Here is a 19972-nt window from a genome sequence, read left to right on the forward strand (position 1 = left end):
CAGACTGTGAACTGTTATCTCATAGACAATAATGGATTCATTCTGGTGTCTGAAGACTACACACAGGTGAGTATGCTTACATGATGGCTCTCAGCATGAGCTAGGGTCTGGGGGAACAAATTAAAACCTTGAGAAAATGATTCATACTTAAGAGTAATCGCAGGAGATTATAAAATCTTATTTCCATCCCTTCAAGAATGTCCAGCCTACTTCTCAGCAGGCCCCAAAAGAGTTTTTACCTCCCAGTAGAGGTGAGAGGGTGCGGGGAGAGGAAGGGCGAGTCCAGAATCTACTTTCTCATGCACTCATAAAAATGTTCAATTTCTAGAACTATTTGCCTCAAGGGTGGAAGTGCTTTAAAAAGTTTGAGCAATTTTAAAGTTTCCTCATTTTAATATTCCTCTTCAGGGGAGGTGGGGATGAAAAAAGTTAATAGTCTTTTTTTTATACATATACGTCCATGCATACTTAAATGTTTATGCATTTATAAAACATAATTACTGGGGAAGGTATACATGTATATGTGTATATCATATATATATACACATGTAATTTATATAAAAGCATCTATATTTTCCCCACCTACCTATCATTATGACTTTCTGGTTTGAGGGTTGTTTGTTTGTTTGGGGGCCACACCCAGTCATGCTCAGCACTTACTCCAGGTTCTTCACTTGGGCCATTCCTGGAGGGCTTAGGGGACCATATTGGGTACTAGGTACACCTGGTCGTTCTTGTGCAAAGCAGGCACCCTACTTGTGTACTATCTTTTTCCCCCCTGGTTTTGATTTATTAAAAATAATTTAGCTGAGGATTAACTTGGGGTCTTAACACAAAGGAATGAGGACCCTGAGGTAGACAAGCAATATCCTTCATCAGAACTGAGAGATGTGCAGTGAAGAAGGAAGATAGACAGAAACCAAGTCACAGACTGCGTTCAGAAATTCTCACTATATTGGGGGATTTCCGCACTCCAAATTAAAAAAATTAAAGTAATAAAAATAAAAGTGTTCACATTATCATAGAGAAACAGAAGTTTTTCCATTAAGACTTTAGGTGTTAAAATAGTTTCTGCAATGAAAATATTGAATTAGGCCTAAGTATATGGCTCAAATGACAGAACTCATGACTTATCTTGTGAGGCCCTGAGTTCCATCACCTGTCCCACCAGACCCCTGAGAATCATAGGAATGTCTCTATCCAGAACCCCCAACATCCTCAGAACTTTGGGGTATGGCTGTTCGCACTGTGGCAGCCAAAACAGTATCAAAATGAAAGAAATTAGATTCGTCTATTAAAAGAAGCAACTATATTCTCACCTAACAGTGTGAGAGCCCGGCAAGCTACCGAGAGTATTCGATATGCCAGACACAGTAACAACAAAGTCTCCAATGGAGACGTTACTGGGCCCGCTCGAGCAAATCGATGATCAACGGGAGGGCCTTTAACAGTGTAATGTAATGATTGTCATAGGAGAGATCAAGACAGGCAATTTCTGTGTAGCTCTCAGCCTTTACTAATTTTAGGACCTTAAGCACAAATTTAATCTGTCTGGACCTCCTAGAGAGTTCTATAAAAGGTTGGGGTTACCACATAAGTAATGTAATGCTAGTGTTAGAGGATTCTAACGTTTTATAATGAAGTCCTATTTAAATTATTTAAAATGCTTCAGCAGTCAACAATGTGACCAGCCCATTCATGCCCAATAAATTAGCTAATTGTCCATAAGTTTGACTCCTGAGGGCCAAAGCTTAATGGCTTGTTAATTTGGAAACACCAATTCCAGATCACATTTGAAACAGTATTTCAGCATCCCCTTTTTGTCATGCAAATGTTAAGGGATCTTAAATGCACCTTTTATGAGTGAAAAATTATCCTATGAAAATTTAAAAATTATTCTACTGAGATTCATATGCCATCTCCCATGCTGGACATTTCTGGGTTTTGGATAGATGATGGACATCCAGCAGATCAGTGAGCCCATGAAACAAGGCCTTACTCTTGGGAGCAGGAATGCCCATGGCATATGGTTATTTGCCCTTGATCTGGAGGACGAAAGGAAGGAACTCAAGAATTGATGGAGTAGTAACTCAAGTTAATCTCTTGGTGGGGGTGGGGAGTGGAAATTCCTGCCATTATGATGGACACTGAGATAAAACAAAACAAAACAAAAACTTCCTAGGCATAGGAAGGGCATAATGGGTATCTTCTAGGGGTGAGTTTAAACCAGCCAATAAAATGAGCCTCTAAAACAACCTGCTAGAAGCCATGGAACTCCAGGTGAGCTCTGTATCCTGCTTTTCTTTCTGTGGAACAATCCTGCAATTCTGCCTAAGGAACTCTGCCAGAAAATTCTGCCTGGACTTGTTTGTTGTTGTCTTATTTCCTGCACCCCAATTAGGAAAATTCTTCTTCATTTAACAACTAGTTCCATAGGACACTAGTGTATTTGCATTTACACACCCATAGAGTTTGCAAAAAGTTCCAGGGTCCCTGAACTGGAAAAGGTAGTGCTCCATATTCTGTCACTCTTAGGTCATTTCCTTCTTCCTTTTTTGACTTTTTGGCAAAGTCTATGAGACTCTTGTGCTTAAAAGCTCCTAAGAGTTTGGCTGAGGTCACTGGGATTTAGCTAAGACGAGGCCTATAGAATTTATGCAATTTGGCTTCTGATTTGTCCCCACACTCCCAAAAACCAGGACAGAAGCTATAAATCCTCAGAGTACCCAGAGTAAAAATGGGGTTTCCTACTGGTATCCACTTACTCTTTCTAAATGTAGGCAAAGGAAGACTGTTGCCTAGAGTTCTAGAGGGGGCTGCCTGTTCCCTCTCCCAAGAAGCCAGGCAGAGATGCCTGAGTATGTTACTCCTTGAACCTACCGCCCTGCAGTTTACATATACTTCCGCCTGGTGTCAGGGAAGGACTTCATGGCTTCAAAGGCCTGAAGACAGCCCCAAGACATAGGAAGTCCCTGTTAGGTATCTTATTAGCCAGGTTATTTCCTCAAGGGGCTTTTTCTTTGTCAACATATTAACTGCCCGAGAAAGCAGAACAGTGTTCTTCCAGTGATTTGGAGAAAGCATAGATTCTCAATTGAAGAAAACATGTAAGATAGATGAAAAGCACTAATAGGGGTCACAGAAATTATAAAAAGTTACTTTTATTGTTGCTTAGGAAACCCTCACTCATATAGCACGCCTCTTTTCTATACTGAGTGCTATTTCAGTCACAAGGGATTGTGTGCAAATTATAATCCATTCCATCCGAAGGGTGTTGTGCTGTGTGCACATGGGTGTGTGAATTCCAACAATCAACATATGTGATTCAGTGTGATACACGCGCGCGCACAGACACACACACACAGACACACACACACACACACACACACCAGCCATGTATTATGGCAGCATTCACCTCTACTTTTAAGTTCTTTTCCAATTTTATGTAACATTAGTCCTAAGAATCTGGGTTTTGCTCCTGTGAGCCCCAGGACACAGACTGTGTCCATTTTTATTTCTTCCCTGGTGTTTGGGCATATTATTTATACACACTTCCTCATGGGTCTTCGTTTCTTCCCTGCAGACTGGAGACTTTTTTGGTGAGGTCGAGGGAGCTGTGATGAACAAATTGTTAACAATGGGCTCCTTTAAAAGGTAAGGATTTTATGGTCCCCTGTGCCCCGTGAAAAAGTTTGCCTAAATAAAATAAAACAAACCAAGGTCAAATAAAGCAAGCCCAGACTTGACCCCATGGCTGGTTTTCACTTGTGTTCATGCTCCAGAAGATCTTGCTGAAATTCGATGCCTCTTGCCTGAGTGTTAAGAGTCTTAGAAATGCAGCCGCTCACAATGAGTTTCCTGTTCCCTGGCATAGAGTTTATTGGAAACCAATATTGAAGTCAGCGCCTGCACTGGGGTGCAATTATACCAGTCTCAAGGAAGTGGTTGCAGAGACGGAGAAACGCTTTTCCCTGGTCAAAAATGAGGGATGGAAATTATCTCACATCCACAAGATGGGAAACTTGCTGGAAAACTGGGACCCTGGGATGGCAAGGGATGTTTATATCATTGTTGGAAATTTAGACCTCAAAACCTGTGCTCAGATATAGCAAAGTTTTCAGTCTGCTTCTAGAAGAAATCTCAGATGCAGTGAAATAGCCCTAGTGGCAGGTAAAGCTTTCAGTGGGCCCTTGAAAACTCTCCTTATCCCTCAAGGAATCCTGAAGAGGAGCTTCTCCATTGCCTTCCTGGGGTGTCAGCCATGCTCCTGTGTACATCCAGCCTCTAGAGAAAACCATTAGCCCATGAGATCAGTTTGCCAATGATGTTCCTATAGGAGCCAGCCTTTCTTTGACCAGCCCAGGGAAATGGCAGCCTTTGAAGTGTTGCTCCCAAGCCCTGCTTTGATAACTGGGAACTATTCAAAAGCAGGAAACCCAGGGCATACCTCAGCCTGCCTGTGGGAACCATCCCATGTGGCCTGCCAGTGGGAATGGCCAATCTCACTTTATTATTCCCCCACTGCTGAATGGTCAGGAAGTGTTAGCTCAGGAAATCAGATTTTTAGCCAGTCAACAAGATCAACTGAGCTCTGCGCTGAAAGCAGGGAATTAAAAAATGATGACCCCTTTTTTGAGATTCCATCACTGCTTTGTGCCAGAAGAAGAGAAGAAGGAAAGGATAGAAACAATAGCGAGACTCCAGCCTGTGTCCTGCCTCAACTCTCTTACTGCCTTAAGGGAACTTACTGAACTTCCTGTCTGCTGAAAATTCAACTAGAGTTCTTTTTGCCCTGCTCTCACTCCCCAGGAATAGCTGGACACATGCTTGAAAATTCTGATTGTTACGGGACCTGGGTTTAATTTGTTATAGGATTTTACATCATTTCTTAAAATTTCCCAGGATGGCCTCTGGATTGTCTACTAAAGAGACACCCCTGTTTTCTCCTGTCTTCCTGCAAATGTGTCCATTTGAATTCTGTGAGCTTGTTTTCAACATGGTGCGAGGAGGAGACCAAAGAGGAAGAATAATGACACACATGTTTTTCATTTAAAAGCATAATTTTCAATTTCTTTAGGAAAAACAATTTTTTCCTCTCTCCCCTCTTGGATATTTCCCTCAAATGGTTTGGTGGGAGAAAAAGAATGGTTACGGAATTTTAAATCTCTAGTCACCTTTAAGTTGTTGAGAGAGAGAGTAAAGCATGAATGTAGAACTTTCATGATATATAGTAGATGCAATATGTTAAGAAAAGGGAAAAGTTGGGGGTATTTATTTCTCAAAACAGCAGCTGCTGTGGTTCAAGAATTAGTCAACAAAATTTCAGAGCCCACTTGAAGGGCCCCTTCATGGGGACCAGGAGATTACTGAAGGTTTGGAGTCAGTATGGGAGTCAGATGGAATGGGTTCAAATCCAAGGCTCTCACATTTACTATCTGCATTAGTTAGAATAAATCAACTTACTTCTGCAAGCTTTGATTTCCTTACATGGAAAATGAAGATGATAATAATTACTCCCCAGGGTGCTGTCATAGTTAATGAGATAATTGCAAGCATAAAGTTCTTACACAGTGCCTGGCATATATTAAGGGCCTGATAATTGCTAGCTACAGCTCGGATTTTTGTTGTTGAGCATCTTTTCTCAGTCTTGGCTATGTTTTCTGCTTGGTATCTGGTAACTCTTCTCAAAGACTCACATCCCTTCCATCTGGCTCCCCATGATGCCTGGTTGATGGGACCTCTAGTTGTGGAAGTTGTGCGGTCCGTGAAGTGCAACTTCAGGGAAGGCTTGCCCTTTCTGGCCTGCTGTGCTGACTCAGAGCAGGAGGCTGACCACTATCCTTTCATTGAGAAAATGAAATTTCTCATGAAGACTGAAAAGAGATAACCAGATGTAACTGATGGTAAGGGACAGAAGTCAGCATTATGTGAAACTTAACCCTCAACTGAATCATAGGATCCCTGGGGGCAGGTTGCTTTGATGACATGATTGAGCCGGGGCAAAGCTCAGGATGAACTGAGCACTCATCTCAGCATCTTGATAGCGTGAAGCTGACATTGTCTCTTCATTTGATCTCCTTGTACCCCTAGTCCTAGACAAATAATTTTCCTACACAAGAACTCTATAGACCATCTTCTCCAGAAAGACAGAGCTCCCTTTATTGATTTCTCCTTGACCTCTCTCTGTCTGTCTCTTTCTGTCTCTCTCTCCCTCTTTCCCACCTCCCCTGTGTGTTTATATGTGTTCCCACCCCACAACTCTATTAATAAGATGGTGTTTGCTCATGAAAATCCACTCTTTTCTATGTGTTCTGACCAATTCCCTGCTAATCAGTGGTTCTTGTACTTAGCAGAATCATCGGAAGTATCTAACAACCTGGGAGCTTTGAGAAATTCAATAGCAGCGATACAATCCATGGGCCAAAATAATCATTTTTGGTCTCTCAGTCTTTGACTTTACTCTGTCCAGCCAAGTTGCATGTAATATTGTATCCATGACCAGATGACATAGACATAGCTTCTGTAGTGTGGAAATAATAATCCACTGTCTGCCTTTTTCCAGCACCTGCCATGCACCAGGCCCTCATAACAACCTGATAGATCTTATCTCATGTTGTCCTTTCCACCAGCTCTGGGAGATGGCTATCAATAGGCACAGCTGCATTATTGTAGGACCCAGAGTTAAATGAAACTATTTTCTGTTTACAAAAGTATTAAGAATCTCAAGACAGCAACACCAGAACCCAGTATTCTTCTAAGTACATGATTCTTGTAATACAGTGCAGACAGTGTGCATGTGGATCTGTGTTTGAGCATAAATACACCAATTTTATAGATGGAAATATTGAGGCCTAGAAAGGCTAAGACCTTGTCTGTTTCTCTGTGTAGCAGAGCTAAATCCAAACATCCTTTAGCAAGAGTACAAAGAGGATTTTCTAGTTTTACGTCTTCCCAAGATTCTGAATAAAATAGCTTTGTGTAGGATATAGGTCTCCCTTCTGTTGAGGTGTGAAGCAGACCTGAGGGAAAATAGGCAACAGTGTCTTGCATGGGGAGAAGAACTTTAAGAAAGTGAGGTCAGCTGAGTGATATGAACACCCAGATTTCTTTCAGCTGAAGCTGATAAATCATAAATCATTAAGCCAAGCGGCCTCCTGTGCCGTCTCATAAGTTACCATATGCCAGCTCAGCATTTTGTGTTTCAAACAGAGAACTTCAAATGCTTGTTCATTCTTATCATTGAAAGCCGGTGGACTCCCTGAGTAGTAAGGGACTTAGGTTTCTCATTTTAGCTGTTTTTCTTTTTCACTCATGTTCATGTTTAGCAAGAACCTTGCATTCATACTTTTTAAAAGGTACACTAAAATTCTCTTTGCTGTCATTGGTGGTGTTGTTTTTCCTCTCTCTCCCCTATGAAGAGAAAATGTGTTTCAAACTACTTTTATTAGTATTTCCTCACCCCTTTCTTTCCCTCAGTGTTGTAAATTCAATGTCAAATATCAAGGAAGAAGTCAACTACATGCACAGATAGCTGGGCATAGAAGACGGGTCCATGTTTATGACAGGGCTTCTTTGAACCACAGGACTTGATTGAAAAAACACTTCATGTGAGCACCAGAATGGGAAATTTGGCAGATTACCCATCTCTTTCACCTCAGTTTCTTTGTCTTCAATATAAGAATTCAGAGAATTTTGTAAGAATCAACTAAAATATGTGTGAGGATATCTCCAAGGGCCCACATGTAGGCTAAGGCTCCAGGTTTGAGTTCTAGCACCACTTGGTCCTACTGAGTCAGCTCCAGGAAGAATAATTTCACCCTTCTCAGTCTCACCACCAGTTGATACAGTAATGGGTTCCCAACTCTGCCAAAAAAAATCAGCAAAAATAAGTTATGTGAAAATGCTTTGCAAATTGCAAAGCTATTGCTCATAAGAGCTATGACTAAGTTTTGAATTAAAAGTTAAATTATCTGTAATAATTTTAGTGTTGCTCCTTTTAATTAATTTTTAGCATCACTTTTAAAATGTACTTTTATGTGTTTTTTTGTTCCATAGCACAACCATGGGCCTGGACTCAAGTAGCACCGGTCAGATTTAAAATCTACTTGAGTTTGAATTATATCCCCACGAGATTCAGATTATTCAACCTGGAATGGAGTTCAAGGATCAATGTTTTGCTTTTGCTCTTTTAGTGTTGGGAATCCACCCTCAATAGTGCTCAGGATCACATGAGGCTGGGGAGCATGCCCAGATTCTCATACATGCAAAGCCCATTTGAGCCACATCCTTGGTGTTTTTTAAAAGCATCCATGTGATTCTCATATGCAACAAGGGACAGAAGTACTAAGTTCAAAGCACTTGACTACCAGTTGCTAAAATGTCCACAACTTTGGCTATTTTAACTCTCTAAATGTCTGCTTTTCTCTACGGCAAGTTAGTACTATTCCATTCTAAGAACAATCTGTGCCTGCAAGTGGGGGTTAAGTGAAGTCATACGTGCTTTTATCAAACATTCTTGTGGTTTCTCCCATGGGGTCCTCTGCTGTTCTTTGTGCATCTAATTATGTTTAAGGAAGGAGCAACCCATAGACACACCGGCCTTTGATTTACTGAGAAAGGAATTGCTTGCTAAGAACTGGAGGTCTGTCTCTGAAAGCTACCAATGGCTCTTGTTGCACTTGGCTCTATCTTTTTTGAGTGTTTTATGTGCTTAGTTGAACACAGCTGAGTTTTCCTTCCTGTAAGCCCATTTTTATCTTTGCTTATCAGACCTGGTGAATTATTCTCATCTTGTCTCACATTCATTCACCAACATGGTAGGCCCCTGAAGAATTCCCTTGTGTGAGCTTCTTCTGCTTATAAAATCAACTTTCTGAAAGAGTAGCACATCAGGTAGATTTCAAAATTTGGCCCACTTGAATCCCTGACTCTTGATGATGGAGCTGCACTGGCTTGAGTCTGGTGTCTGGGAACTCTCCCTGTGCTTGGTAATCACATTACATTTCAGTGAATGCCCTGGCCTTGGAGTCTAGCGAGTGTTAAAGGAGAAGTCTGTTATGTTTGGATGGCTGCACTCCTTTAATGCCGACTGCCCTACTGATGTCTAATACTCAACAACTCTTATAATGAATGTAATGGCTTCTTGGCTTCCTGTTGACCTGACCATTTCCACAGAAGTATGCTTTGTCAGAGGTGGCGTTGAAGGGAACAAGAAGACAGATTGGCTTGGACAAGTGTGTTTCAGGGCCAGACATTCTGGAATGCAGAGACATGGAGATTCCAATAGACCACCCCTTAAAATCCTAAAATGGCTGCTTGAGGCGTCCCACTTACAATGCTCACAATAGCAGTGTGTCTCGTTTATTGAATAGTAACTCCAGGCAAGGCACTATTCCAAGCAGCATATGTGTGTTACCTTAATTAATCTCCATAAAAAAACGATGAAGTAACAACTATCATTATTTCCATTAAGAAGGAGAAAGTAGACGAGAAAAGGCAAGCACTTTAGTCACTTGTCCAAGTTTACCCACAGTAATGAGCAGGGGAGATAAAATTTAAGCTTATCTCTCAGATTCTGATTTCAGACCATGTTCTCTTAATCATCTCATCTTCTCATCTTCTCTTGTAGTAGGTGCAAAACTAAATATATTTTTTAGAGAGATTTTCCCCCCCCCCCCACATGCATGCTTATTTTGCTGCAAGTGATTGAGAAGGAAACTGTTTTAATGAAACTTGGAGTCTAGTGTATATCTATCAATAGCTAATTCTACTTAAAAAAAATAAAGGAAATTCTAGGGTCAGAGAGATAGAAGAGGGGTTAAGGACTTTGCCCTGTGCCCTGCCAATTCTAATTGATGATCCCTAGCACCATATACAACTTTCAAGCATCACCAGGTATAACTCCTGACCAAAGAGCCAAGAATAATCCCTGCCCCCATCTAGCACTGCTGGGTGTAGCCCAATATCCCACACCCTAGCCCTACTTTCCCAGTAAGACAGTCCATTTGTACAGTCACTTGGTTTTGACAGATATCCGTGGGAAATATGTAGATGTAGAGAATCATCATTGGGATTCTGAGTGGAAGTAGAGGAGAATTGATATTGGGAAGCTATGCTATCACTGCCATAATATGATCCAGTTTGCTTCAGCTGCATAAGTTCTCTCAATCTTGAAGCTGACCTTCTGTGATATGCACTTTATAAACCCACAGGAGAGGAGACTGTGACTATATATCCTGGTTGCCTACACACTCAGCATGACCAGAGTGGTCCAAAAACACAAATGGTCATAGCCACCCTCTCACTCATCCATCCACCTGTGAACCTGACCCCTGCATGAAAGCAGAGCACCCTCTTATCCCCAGGGACTTAGGCTAAACATTATAACTCCAGCAATACCAACACTCCTAAGTTCTCACCCTCTGTTCCCCAGTTTCCCCACCCTGCACTGTTCTAGGCACAACCTGGCATTGTTTTAGTGCAGTTGCTAGGAAAAGGAGATTTTATGGACTTGGCAGAGATCAGGGAAGTTCCTGCAGCCCTCAGATTTCTTGCCTCAAATGGGCTTTATATTAACTCGTTCCCCAAGCAGAAGTCAGCTGTTTCCTTCTATTTCTTACACAGACAAAGAGGCAGAAGAAATTTAATCCTTTTTATGTGGGATTAATCATGATTACATTTCCCCCTTCAGTTTAGCAAGTAGAGAGAGCATATTTTTAGAGACAAGGCAGGTGAGTGGCAAACAGGCTGTTGACTGGGTAGGCTCCCAGACACCCAGGCAGGTGACCTTGCTCCCAGGATCAAAACAGATATGGTTCAGGGGAACCATAATGCTCTGGCCTGTTCTGATGCTGAGTTCTCCCGAAGCCCTCACATTGATTAGATCTGCCAGCTTTAGGGACAATTAAAAATTCTGCCTGTCCTTGAGGTCTGTTGAGTCCTCCTGTCTAGCTGGTGAATGAATCATACCATAGTTATTTGCTGCCATAATGAAATCGTCCAAATTATATGGGTTTATTGAAAATTTTATGTTTTCAGGATTGGGGAGGTGGCTCAAAGGGCTGGTGCTCGTGCCTGACAGGAAAGATACCCATTTCAGTCCCTGGCACCATGAGCACTGATGGGTATAGATTTGGAGCACCAACAATATATCACTGTCATCCCATGTTCATCAATTTACATGAGCGGGCACCGGTAACATCTCCATTCGTGTGTCCCAGCCCTGAGATTTTAGAAACCTCTCCTTACTCGTCTTTCCTAATGCTTCCATATTGGAAGCTCTTTCAGGGTCAGGGGGATGAGAACTCTTATTGTTACTGTTTTTGGCATATCAAATCTGCCACAGGTAGCTTTCCAGGCTCTGCTGTGTGGGCAGGATACTCTTGTTAGCTTGCCAGGCTCTTCAACAGTATATATATATATATATATATATATATAATGTATATATATATATATAATGTATCTTTATCACTTGATCACTTGACATCCCATTATTCATCAATTTGCTTGAGCGGGCACCAGTAACATCTCCATTTGTACCTGTCATGTGCTAGTGCAGCCCAATGGCATCTTCTCGCTCCAGGAAAACAAAGGGCCACAAACTGATCATTGAAGGTCTTGACGAAGAAGTTGACCATCTTGTAGGTGGGCAGCCACGCAATCTTTTGACATCCCGTTGAATCCAGTTGGCAATGACTCTAGTCCAGCGGTCATCTCGAAATCGCATTATGTGTCCAGCCCATCTGATTTTCGACACCTTGGCAAATGAGACAGCATCCCTGATTCTTAATTGTCAATGGAGGTCGGAACTCCGGATTCTTTCTCTCACTTGAGTGAAGCGTGATACTCCAAGCATAGCTCTTTTGATTCCTCTTTGGGAGACCCAAATAGTGTTCTCATCCTGTTTTAATAGGGCCCAGCTCTCTGAGGCATATGTTAATGCAGGAAGAACAGTGGAATCAAAGAGATCTGGCCGGAGCCAGAGGCTCTTTATCCTCTTAGCTATTTCGTCCACGCTCTTGAAGGTGTTCCAAGCCACTCTCTTCCTCCTGCGCAATTCAGGTGCCAGGTCTTTCGTCATGTTGACTTCTCGACCTAGGTACACATAACTTTTGCATTTGGAGATATTCATTCCATTGAGAGCGAATGGAATGTCAGGAACGAGACCGTTTGTCATAAACATCGTCTTCGTGAGATTCAGCTGTAGTCCAACCTTTCCACACTCAAGGTTGAAGTCAGCCAGCATTTGTGCTGCTTGGCTAATGTTTGGTGTTATTAGAACGATGTCATCAGCAAAGTGGAGGTGGTGTAGTTGCCGACCATCTATCTTCGCTTCCATTCCTTCCCATTCCAGTCTTCGTATAATGTTCTCAAGGGTTGGGCGAACCCCTCTCTTGACATGGATGATCACTTCCTTGTAGAATGGTGAGATCCTGGTAGTGAATCCATAATACAGCTCACAGAGGATCCTGATGTTTTGAGTTTGAACGCCCTGTTTGGCTAGGGCTTCAATGACTGCTTCATTCTCAACAGAATCAAAGGCCTTCTTTAAATTAGTGAACATTAGACAGAGCAGCATCTTGAACTTCCAAGAAACCTCAATGAGCTTGGTTATCATGTGGATATGGTCGATAGTGCTGAATCCTTTTCAGAATCCGGCTTGCTCACATGGTTGTCCTTCATCTAGTGTTCTGCTAATCCTATTTGAGATGACTTGAGTGAACAGCTTGTAGACGACCGACAACAGGCAGATCAGGTGATAGTTGTCAATGTTGTGGATGTGTCCCTTATTTTACAGTAGTACAGTCCTGCTGGTTTTCCATTGGGATGGAACCTTGCATTCAGATAGGTAGCGTGTGAAGAGCCCAGCCAGTGTATTGATGAGAACTGACAGCAGGTTCTTCAGGTATTCGGGTCTGACCTTGTCTGGGCTGGGAGCTGTTCGCTTCGTTCCTGACAAAATGGCATGTCGGATTCAGAAGGGAGAATGTTGGGAATGACATATCCATCCTGCGGAATTTGGTATGTGGGCAGGTGGACTTGGCTGTCAAAGAGATACGAGTAGAAGTCATGGATATTCTTCTCCATTGCCCTTCTGGAAGATGTGATAGTTCCATCAAGACGTCGGAGGGCAGTCATCTTGGTCTTGTAGTTGGCAAAGGACAGGCGGGTGTTGCGAATGCTTTGCCCAGTTTCTGCCGCATCTGCCAGCACTGCTGCTCTTCTCTTTTTGAGGTCTTCCTTTATCGCTTCTCTGCACTGCTTTGTGAGCTCAGATGTTCGCTTGCAGTTGCCTGAGGCTTGCGCCAAGCCATGTTGGCGAATGAGCTCGAGAGTTTTCGAAGACAGTAGTCTTTTTGTGGCTATCTCTCTCTCAACGTTCCTCGCACAATCATGGAGGTGCTGAACCAGGTGCTGATCGTATTCCTCATCAATGTTGTCAACAATGGCATCTTCCCATGTTGCCACAATAGTGCCAAAGAACTCCCAGTTGGTGCTCATTCTGGGAGTTCTCTTCTTAAACTTTGCAGCCTTTTCTCCCCACTCTGTGAAGTAGAATTTTGTACAAAGAAGATGGTGGTCTGCAACACCCAAAAGGAGAGAGAGAACACAGGGGATTGCCCTGCCACAGAGACGGGGGGATGGGGGGATGGGGGTGGGAGGGATATTATCCATGGTGGTGGAAAATGGGCACTGGTGGAGGGATGGGTATCTGATCATTGTATAATTGAAACCAAAGCACAAAAAATTGTAAATCTACAACTTTAAAAAAAAATAAAATAAAATAAAGGGGGAAAAAAAATTAAAAAAAAAAAAAAAAAAGAAGATGGTGGTCTGATCCTGTTTGGAATTTTGGGACAACAGTGACATTGGTCAGGCAAAACTGTCCGTTGAATATGATGTGGTCAATTTCATTGTGGAATCGTCCACTGGGAGACTCCCATGTCCAACGTTTAGATTCAACCTTCTGGAACTGTGACTTATTATGGATGGTTTTGGTCAACATGATAAACTCAGATAGTCTCTCACCCTGTTCATTCCTTTCTAGGCCATGGGTCCCAATGTGGAGTTCTTTGACTGATCTTCTCAGTCCTGTCTTGGCATTAAAATCACTGACAATGATCTTGTAGAATGTGTGGTCTTCATTATAGGACTTCTTCAGCTCCATGTAGAACTTCTCAATTTCTTCTTCTTTGTTATTGGATGTTGGTGCATAGACAATGAAGATAGAAACTGCCAGCAGTGAGCCACATCTCTTCAAGTGTAATCGTCCAATTTGGGTTGTTAGACATTCGAATGAATCAATGCTCATGGCCAAGTTTATGTTGACAAGGACACTGACACCACAGAATATATATATATATATATATATATATATATATATATATATATATTCCTCTATCATAGAGGGAGCACCACCAGGCATCTCAAAACAAGAAAATAAATGAAATAGAAGTATATGTTCTCAAACTTGTGGCATTTAGATTTCCAAGATCAAGGGGCCAATAGGCTTGGTTTCATCTGAGGCTTTGCCCCTTGTCTTGCACATGGCACCCTTCCCACTGAGGCTTCCCATTACCTCTTGGTATATGTGCATATGCCTGATGTTCATATAAACACTGAAATCAGATTGGTCAGTGCTCACCCCAGTTCCTGACATTGGAGGTATCAATTCTCTGACTGGCAGAAAATAATTGACACTTCTTATTTCATTGCTTTTATTAGCTGAGATGCTGAAATAATCAGTATCTGCATCTCTCTGTATATTGTCAGTACCTGTTCATGGAAGACACTTAGTGCTAGTAGACTCTAGGTTTAAGCTACAGAACAAGTGAGTATGTTTCTCAAGGGACACTGAGTGATCTGGATACCCTGTGTCTTGTGCTCCTGGCCAGCATAGTTATATGATGCTTAGCTTAGTTTCTGCTAATTATGGGCACTCATTAACTAGATCTGTTTCACAGATTTTCAGACCAGGGCTGGAAGGCAGCAGTGCCAGTCTCCTGTAAACTTGGCCGTCTGTGTGATGCTGATCTTAAAGAAGAGTACAGTATCTGTCCGGAGTCTCTAGGGGTTGAGATGGTGACAGATGCACAGGAAAAAGAAGGGAAAGTGTATAGATTGTGTGTTTCACCACATTGGCAGATGGAGCTTTTCATTCTCTTGGTTTCTGCAAAGTAAGACTTTATTAGGCATCCCAGGGCAAAACTCCTTTTGTTAAGAATTTCCTGTGTTTGTGCTTCATGCCCTATCTCTTGAAACTTGCCCTTGAGAACACATTTGCAGCACAAATAATACTTATTTTTACATTCTATTCCTTGTTGGATAGCTTTGTTTCTCATACTTTTACGTTCAGAGTTGGTTAAATGTGAATCTAACTGGTAGGTCTCTGTGGCAGTTGCCTCCTAATTCTGCTTTTAGGGCTCTATTTGCAAACAATGAGCTATTTCCAGGTTGGTCTTAGAAAAATCAGCTGAAGCAAATGAACTACTTCAATGAGTTATTGCAGGTAATGTTCTTGGCCTTATGGGCACATAGTAGGCTTTTTACAAACCTGGTCCCTACAGGTACTTACAAGCCTAAGTGAGCTTAGCTTGTGTCTTTGAAATTCAACCTTCTAATATTTAGAAGAAATATTTTTCTTGGTCATGATTTTTGTCTAGCCAGGAAAGATCAGAATCAGCAAAATGGCTTTTGACAAGCCCTCATGTCATGAGCCCCATATGCTGAAGCTCCACCCGGTTCAAGGGCAAGCAGGGTTACCCAGGCTTTGTTTGCATTTCTTTGAGTTTCTTCTTCAGAGACCTTATCTGCCTTCTGTCAAAGTTTCAAAGGGACCCCTCTGGGGAGCACAGAGATGCTAATGATAAGGTCTGGGGCCCGCTGTCACTGTTGTGTAGTGGCCTAGTGGTGATGTCATGGGGATTAAGGCATGTTATCTATAATAAGAATAAACTCCTGCTGCTAAGTGCAGCAGTGCACAGCCCAGTGTTGGGCAGGGCACAAGCTTAGGGCTTATTTTAGAGCAGAAAGAAAGCAGGCAATTATCGTGTTCTTTAACTATAATCAGCTGAACAGGATACAGGTAGCCACAAAATGGAGTTATTTAAAACAGTAACAAAATCACTTCAAAAAGGGTAATAATCTGGAAGTCTCTCTTTCTGCAACATCTAGTTAAAGCTGTGTATGCATGGAGTAGACAGGGAAGTCTTGTTGAATAACCTCCTCTATGGCAATTGGATCAGGAAAGCTGCCTTGGGAAATGAAAGGCAAGAACCGTGGGCTGCCACAGTCCAAGTGAGTTTGGCCCCAGCCAGTCAATTAGAGCCTTGATAAAAAAGGATCCCATGAAAATACTGAGCTTCCTACATCCACACATCAGGGCATATACAATGACAAGGGGCTCTCCTTAGCTCTGCTAGCTGGTCCAGCCTCTCTAGGTGACCACATGAACAGCTTGAATTGAAAATTGAATCCGAACATTAGTTATGAGACCTTATTTTGAGCTACATTCCCAGTGGCATTCCAGTAAGGCCTGGAATAGGTCACAGGTGTGAATTTGGAGCATTACCTATAGTGTGTCAGAGCCTGCCACCCAGCAAAAAGCCATGGGAGGTAGATTAAGCTTGATTCCCTTGAGTGGCTGGCAGTTGGTTTGTCCCTCTGTGTAATAGGAGTTACTCATATCTTATCTTTTTCTTTTCCAATTTTTTTTTCGGGGGGAGTACACTCAGTGAGGCCCAGGGCTTACTCTTGGTTCTCCTCACAGGGATCATTCCTGGCTAGGCTCAGGGGACTATATGGGATGCTGGGGATTAAACACTTGTCAATTGTGTGAAAGGCAAACACTCTACCCACTCTCCAGTTCCCTCATATCTTTCTTTTAAGGTGTCTCGAAGGAGTTTATGCTCTTGGCTGCTAAATAGAGCTTCATAGATGCCAGTTTTGTTTCATGATCCTCAGCTTAAAAGATCATGGAGAAACATTCCAGAATCATCTCTTGATAATTACTCTGGCTTCAGAGGTGACTTCCACTGTAATAACGAGTACATGTTTTACACTGTCATAGCTACCCATGAACTAAAAAAACCAGGATGCCCATCAGTCCAATAGCCAGCAGGGTATAACCTGAGTCATTTCCCTTAGCCTTAAAAACCACCCCTATTCATTAATTATGACAATGAAAATCATTCCCATGAATCATAACAGAATTTTCAACCCTGCCTTCTGTCCAGTGCTTCCTCTATACTAGGGACACTGCTAAAAGCAACCCATTTAAAATCTCATGCAATTGTTATATTCACCCATTAAGGTCCCCATTGCTCTTGTTACTTTACAGATTAGGCAACTTAGGTACCACAAGAGTGAAAAAAAGAGCATAATATATGTAGATGAAATAGGATTTGAGTTCCAGATATTACTTCAAAGCTGGCATTTTAACCAATTGGTCATTTACTGCTGTCAGTAGAGCCTCAGGCAATAGTATTGGTTTTAAGAGTCCAAACTGTAACAAACATCAGAATTAGAGTTTTTGTTATAAGGATCAAAAGGAGACTATTACACTATATGGTATATTTCAGTATAATTCCACATGCCTGATTATTGAAATCTCAACAGTTCTGTAAGAGAGAAAGTAAAACCTCAGAAGAGGATAAGCAAACTGCTTAAGATTTGGCCCTGGATAAATAGTAGAACCAGTCCTTATTTATTTATTTATTTATTTATTTATGTATTGGGACAATCTTTGATAATATTGGGGACTACTCCATGCTCAGAGTTGGGGCTCATTCCCAGCAGTGCACAAGGAACCTTGATTGAACTGGTACCACATCAAACTCAGGCCTCCTGCATGGAAAGCATGTGTCTATCTACTGGACTATCTCTCTGGCCGTCAGAACCTTTAAAACTATGCCAACTGCATCTACATCTATAAACCTCCAGGAACATTCATGCTCCACACAAACCATGCTGCCTCTCCTACCAGCAGTGTCCAGGTTCTAAGTGGAAACACTGAGTTAGACAGTAGAAGAATAAGACAGAGGTGACTCTTCAAGAGCTTCAGTTCTGTTTCAAGAAATTTGCTCTCTTTGCATGAGGGGGAAAAAAAGCAGAGGACAATGAACAAGGCTAAAAGACTTGTTCTAATGTGAAAGTCCAGAGACTTGCTGGCAGGTTCTGCAGCCACAGATCACAGCTCTTGGGCTTTGTGATCCAGGTCTGCCTGGGAAGTGATGTCAGGAGCCAGTTTTCTTCTTGACAGGATCACATGTGGCTGATAACAAGGTGTAGCCCACTTCTCACCCTTTGTTTCCTGTGTATTTGTGTGATGGTCTTCCTGGTCATGCAGTCAAGGGGACAGGACCTTCCTATCATATGCTGCAACTGGTTCTTCAGTATCATTTGTCATTTTCAACTCCAGACTCACATTCTCAAACCTTTAAAGCCAAATGCCTTCTCTGTTCTGAGTGCTCTGAGGTTCTAGGCATCAGCATGAAGCAGACCCCACCTCAGTTCTACCTCAGAGACCTTCTATTGAAGTGTTTACTCCCTGACCCACATTAAGAATTCTTCCCTGAGCTCAGAGCCAGAAGCTCAGAGCTCAGAGCCACTGAGTTTTAAGTGTGGTCCCAAAACAATAAATAGATAAATAAAAACTGAGGAGTCACCACCAGACTGCTGTGCTCTTTTGCTTTGTAAAGTTGCTGATGAAAATATTCAGGACATTTATAAAGCATATAAAGTAAAACATAACATTAATAAAAATAAACTTCAAGGAATTCAAGTTTATAACTGGAATGAGAACTATTCTTTTATTACCAATGGGGGGAAATGTTTTTCTTGAATCATAAACTGCTGTTTTCTTTCCATCCCCTTTATTTGAGACACAAACTTTATCTTATTTCTAACCTTTTTTTATTGGTTTCGATTCTGGGATTTCCATTTGGGGTTTGAGGCCACATCGGCTGTACTCAGATTAGCCTGTATGTTTTCCCTAGGGTCACCATATTTGAGGTTCAAGGGTCATTCTTTAATTTGGGTGTTTTCTCTTCCCTTTTTTCTCAGGTCTTTCCTATTTCCTTTTATCCCCTTTTCTTAAATTACCATTGTGGTATGGCTGTGCACCAGTGTTGAGTTTGCCATGTCCTTGGTAGACCTGCAATAATTTATGGTGGCCTCTCCTGCACTGGTTGGTAGGAATGTGCCTGTTCACCTGCCTGGTTACCGAATCCCTCAGTCCCTCGGTTTTCCTAGATAGTGATTCTAGAAAATTCTTTCCTGTAGAATGATTCCTGTCATTCTTTCCTCTAGAATCAATCTTTATGACTATCAGGCCATGTGTCCAGCCAACAAGGAGAGCAGTGATGGTGCCCGGGGTCTCCTGGATGTAAGTACAATCTCCCCAAAACAGAATATTTCTATCTCCCTGGTGATCATCTCTTATTAAGCTTTTTAAAACAAATCTACATTTCTCAAAACAGTGTTTAACAGCATTTCTTGACTTAACCGTTTAAGGAAAAACCACTTTTGCTTATAGCCAAAGCCAGTGATTCAATAAAGAACAAAGAGACAGCAAGTCTCGTCTGTATTAATACAGCAGCCTGCTTTGGATGGCGAGAAAAAAGGAAGATAAATTGTTCTTATTATTCTTATAATTATAAGGAAAAATTTCAATACAAATCTTCTTTTTGATTTATAATGGAGCTATGAGTTTATGATCAAATGCTCATTTTGCTCCTGTATTTTCTACCTTAGAAATCTGCTGCTGCTGAGGCATTTCAGAGTCCTCTTCCCAGTTATCTATTTCCATAGATAATGTTACAATTGAAGATTCATCAACACAGCTATTGCAGCTCTAGAAACTGCCTTTCAGACGGCCAGAAGTGCAGTTATAATTTACTCCCAATTTAAAAAGATAATTAAATTGTATAAACTATGTAAGTTTTTCCACTATAAACCTGAATATATAGGGGGA

General features: G+C 41.7%; 1 protein-coding gene across 2 annotated transcripts in view; it reads left to right on the forward strand.

Annotated features, from left to right (window-relative positions):
• Window positions 1-19972, forward strand: part of CACNA2D3 (calcium voltage-gated channel auxiliary subunit alpha2delta 3) — a 1033411-nt gene that overhangs the window by 924535 nt on the left and 88904 nt on the right. For both annotated transcript variants that reach the window (XM_056129451.1, XM_056129450.1), the window contains 3 exons: window positions 4-66; window positions 3584-3654; window positions 19309-19384. In XM_056129451.1, the coding sequence (XP_055985426.1) occupies window positions 4-66; window positions 3584-3654; window positions 19309-19384 (210 nt within the window). The remainder of the gene's footprint in view (window positions 1-3; window positions 67-3583; window positions 3655-19308; window positions 19385-19972) is intronic.

This window comes from Sorex fumeus, unplaced genomic scaffold (genome assembly GCF_029834395.1).
Source record: "Sorex fumeus unplaced genomic scaffold, SorFum_2.1 ptg000072l, whole genome shotgun sequence".
Lineage (NCBI taxonomy): Eukaryota > Metazoa > Chordata > Mammalia > Eulipotyphla > Soricidae > Sorex > Sorex fumeus.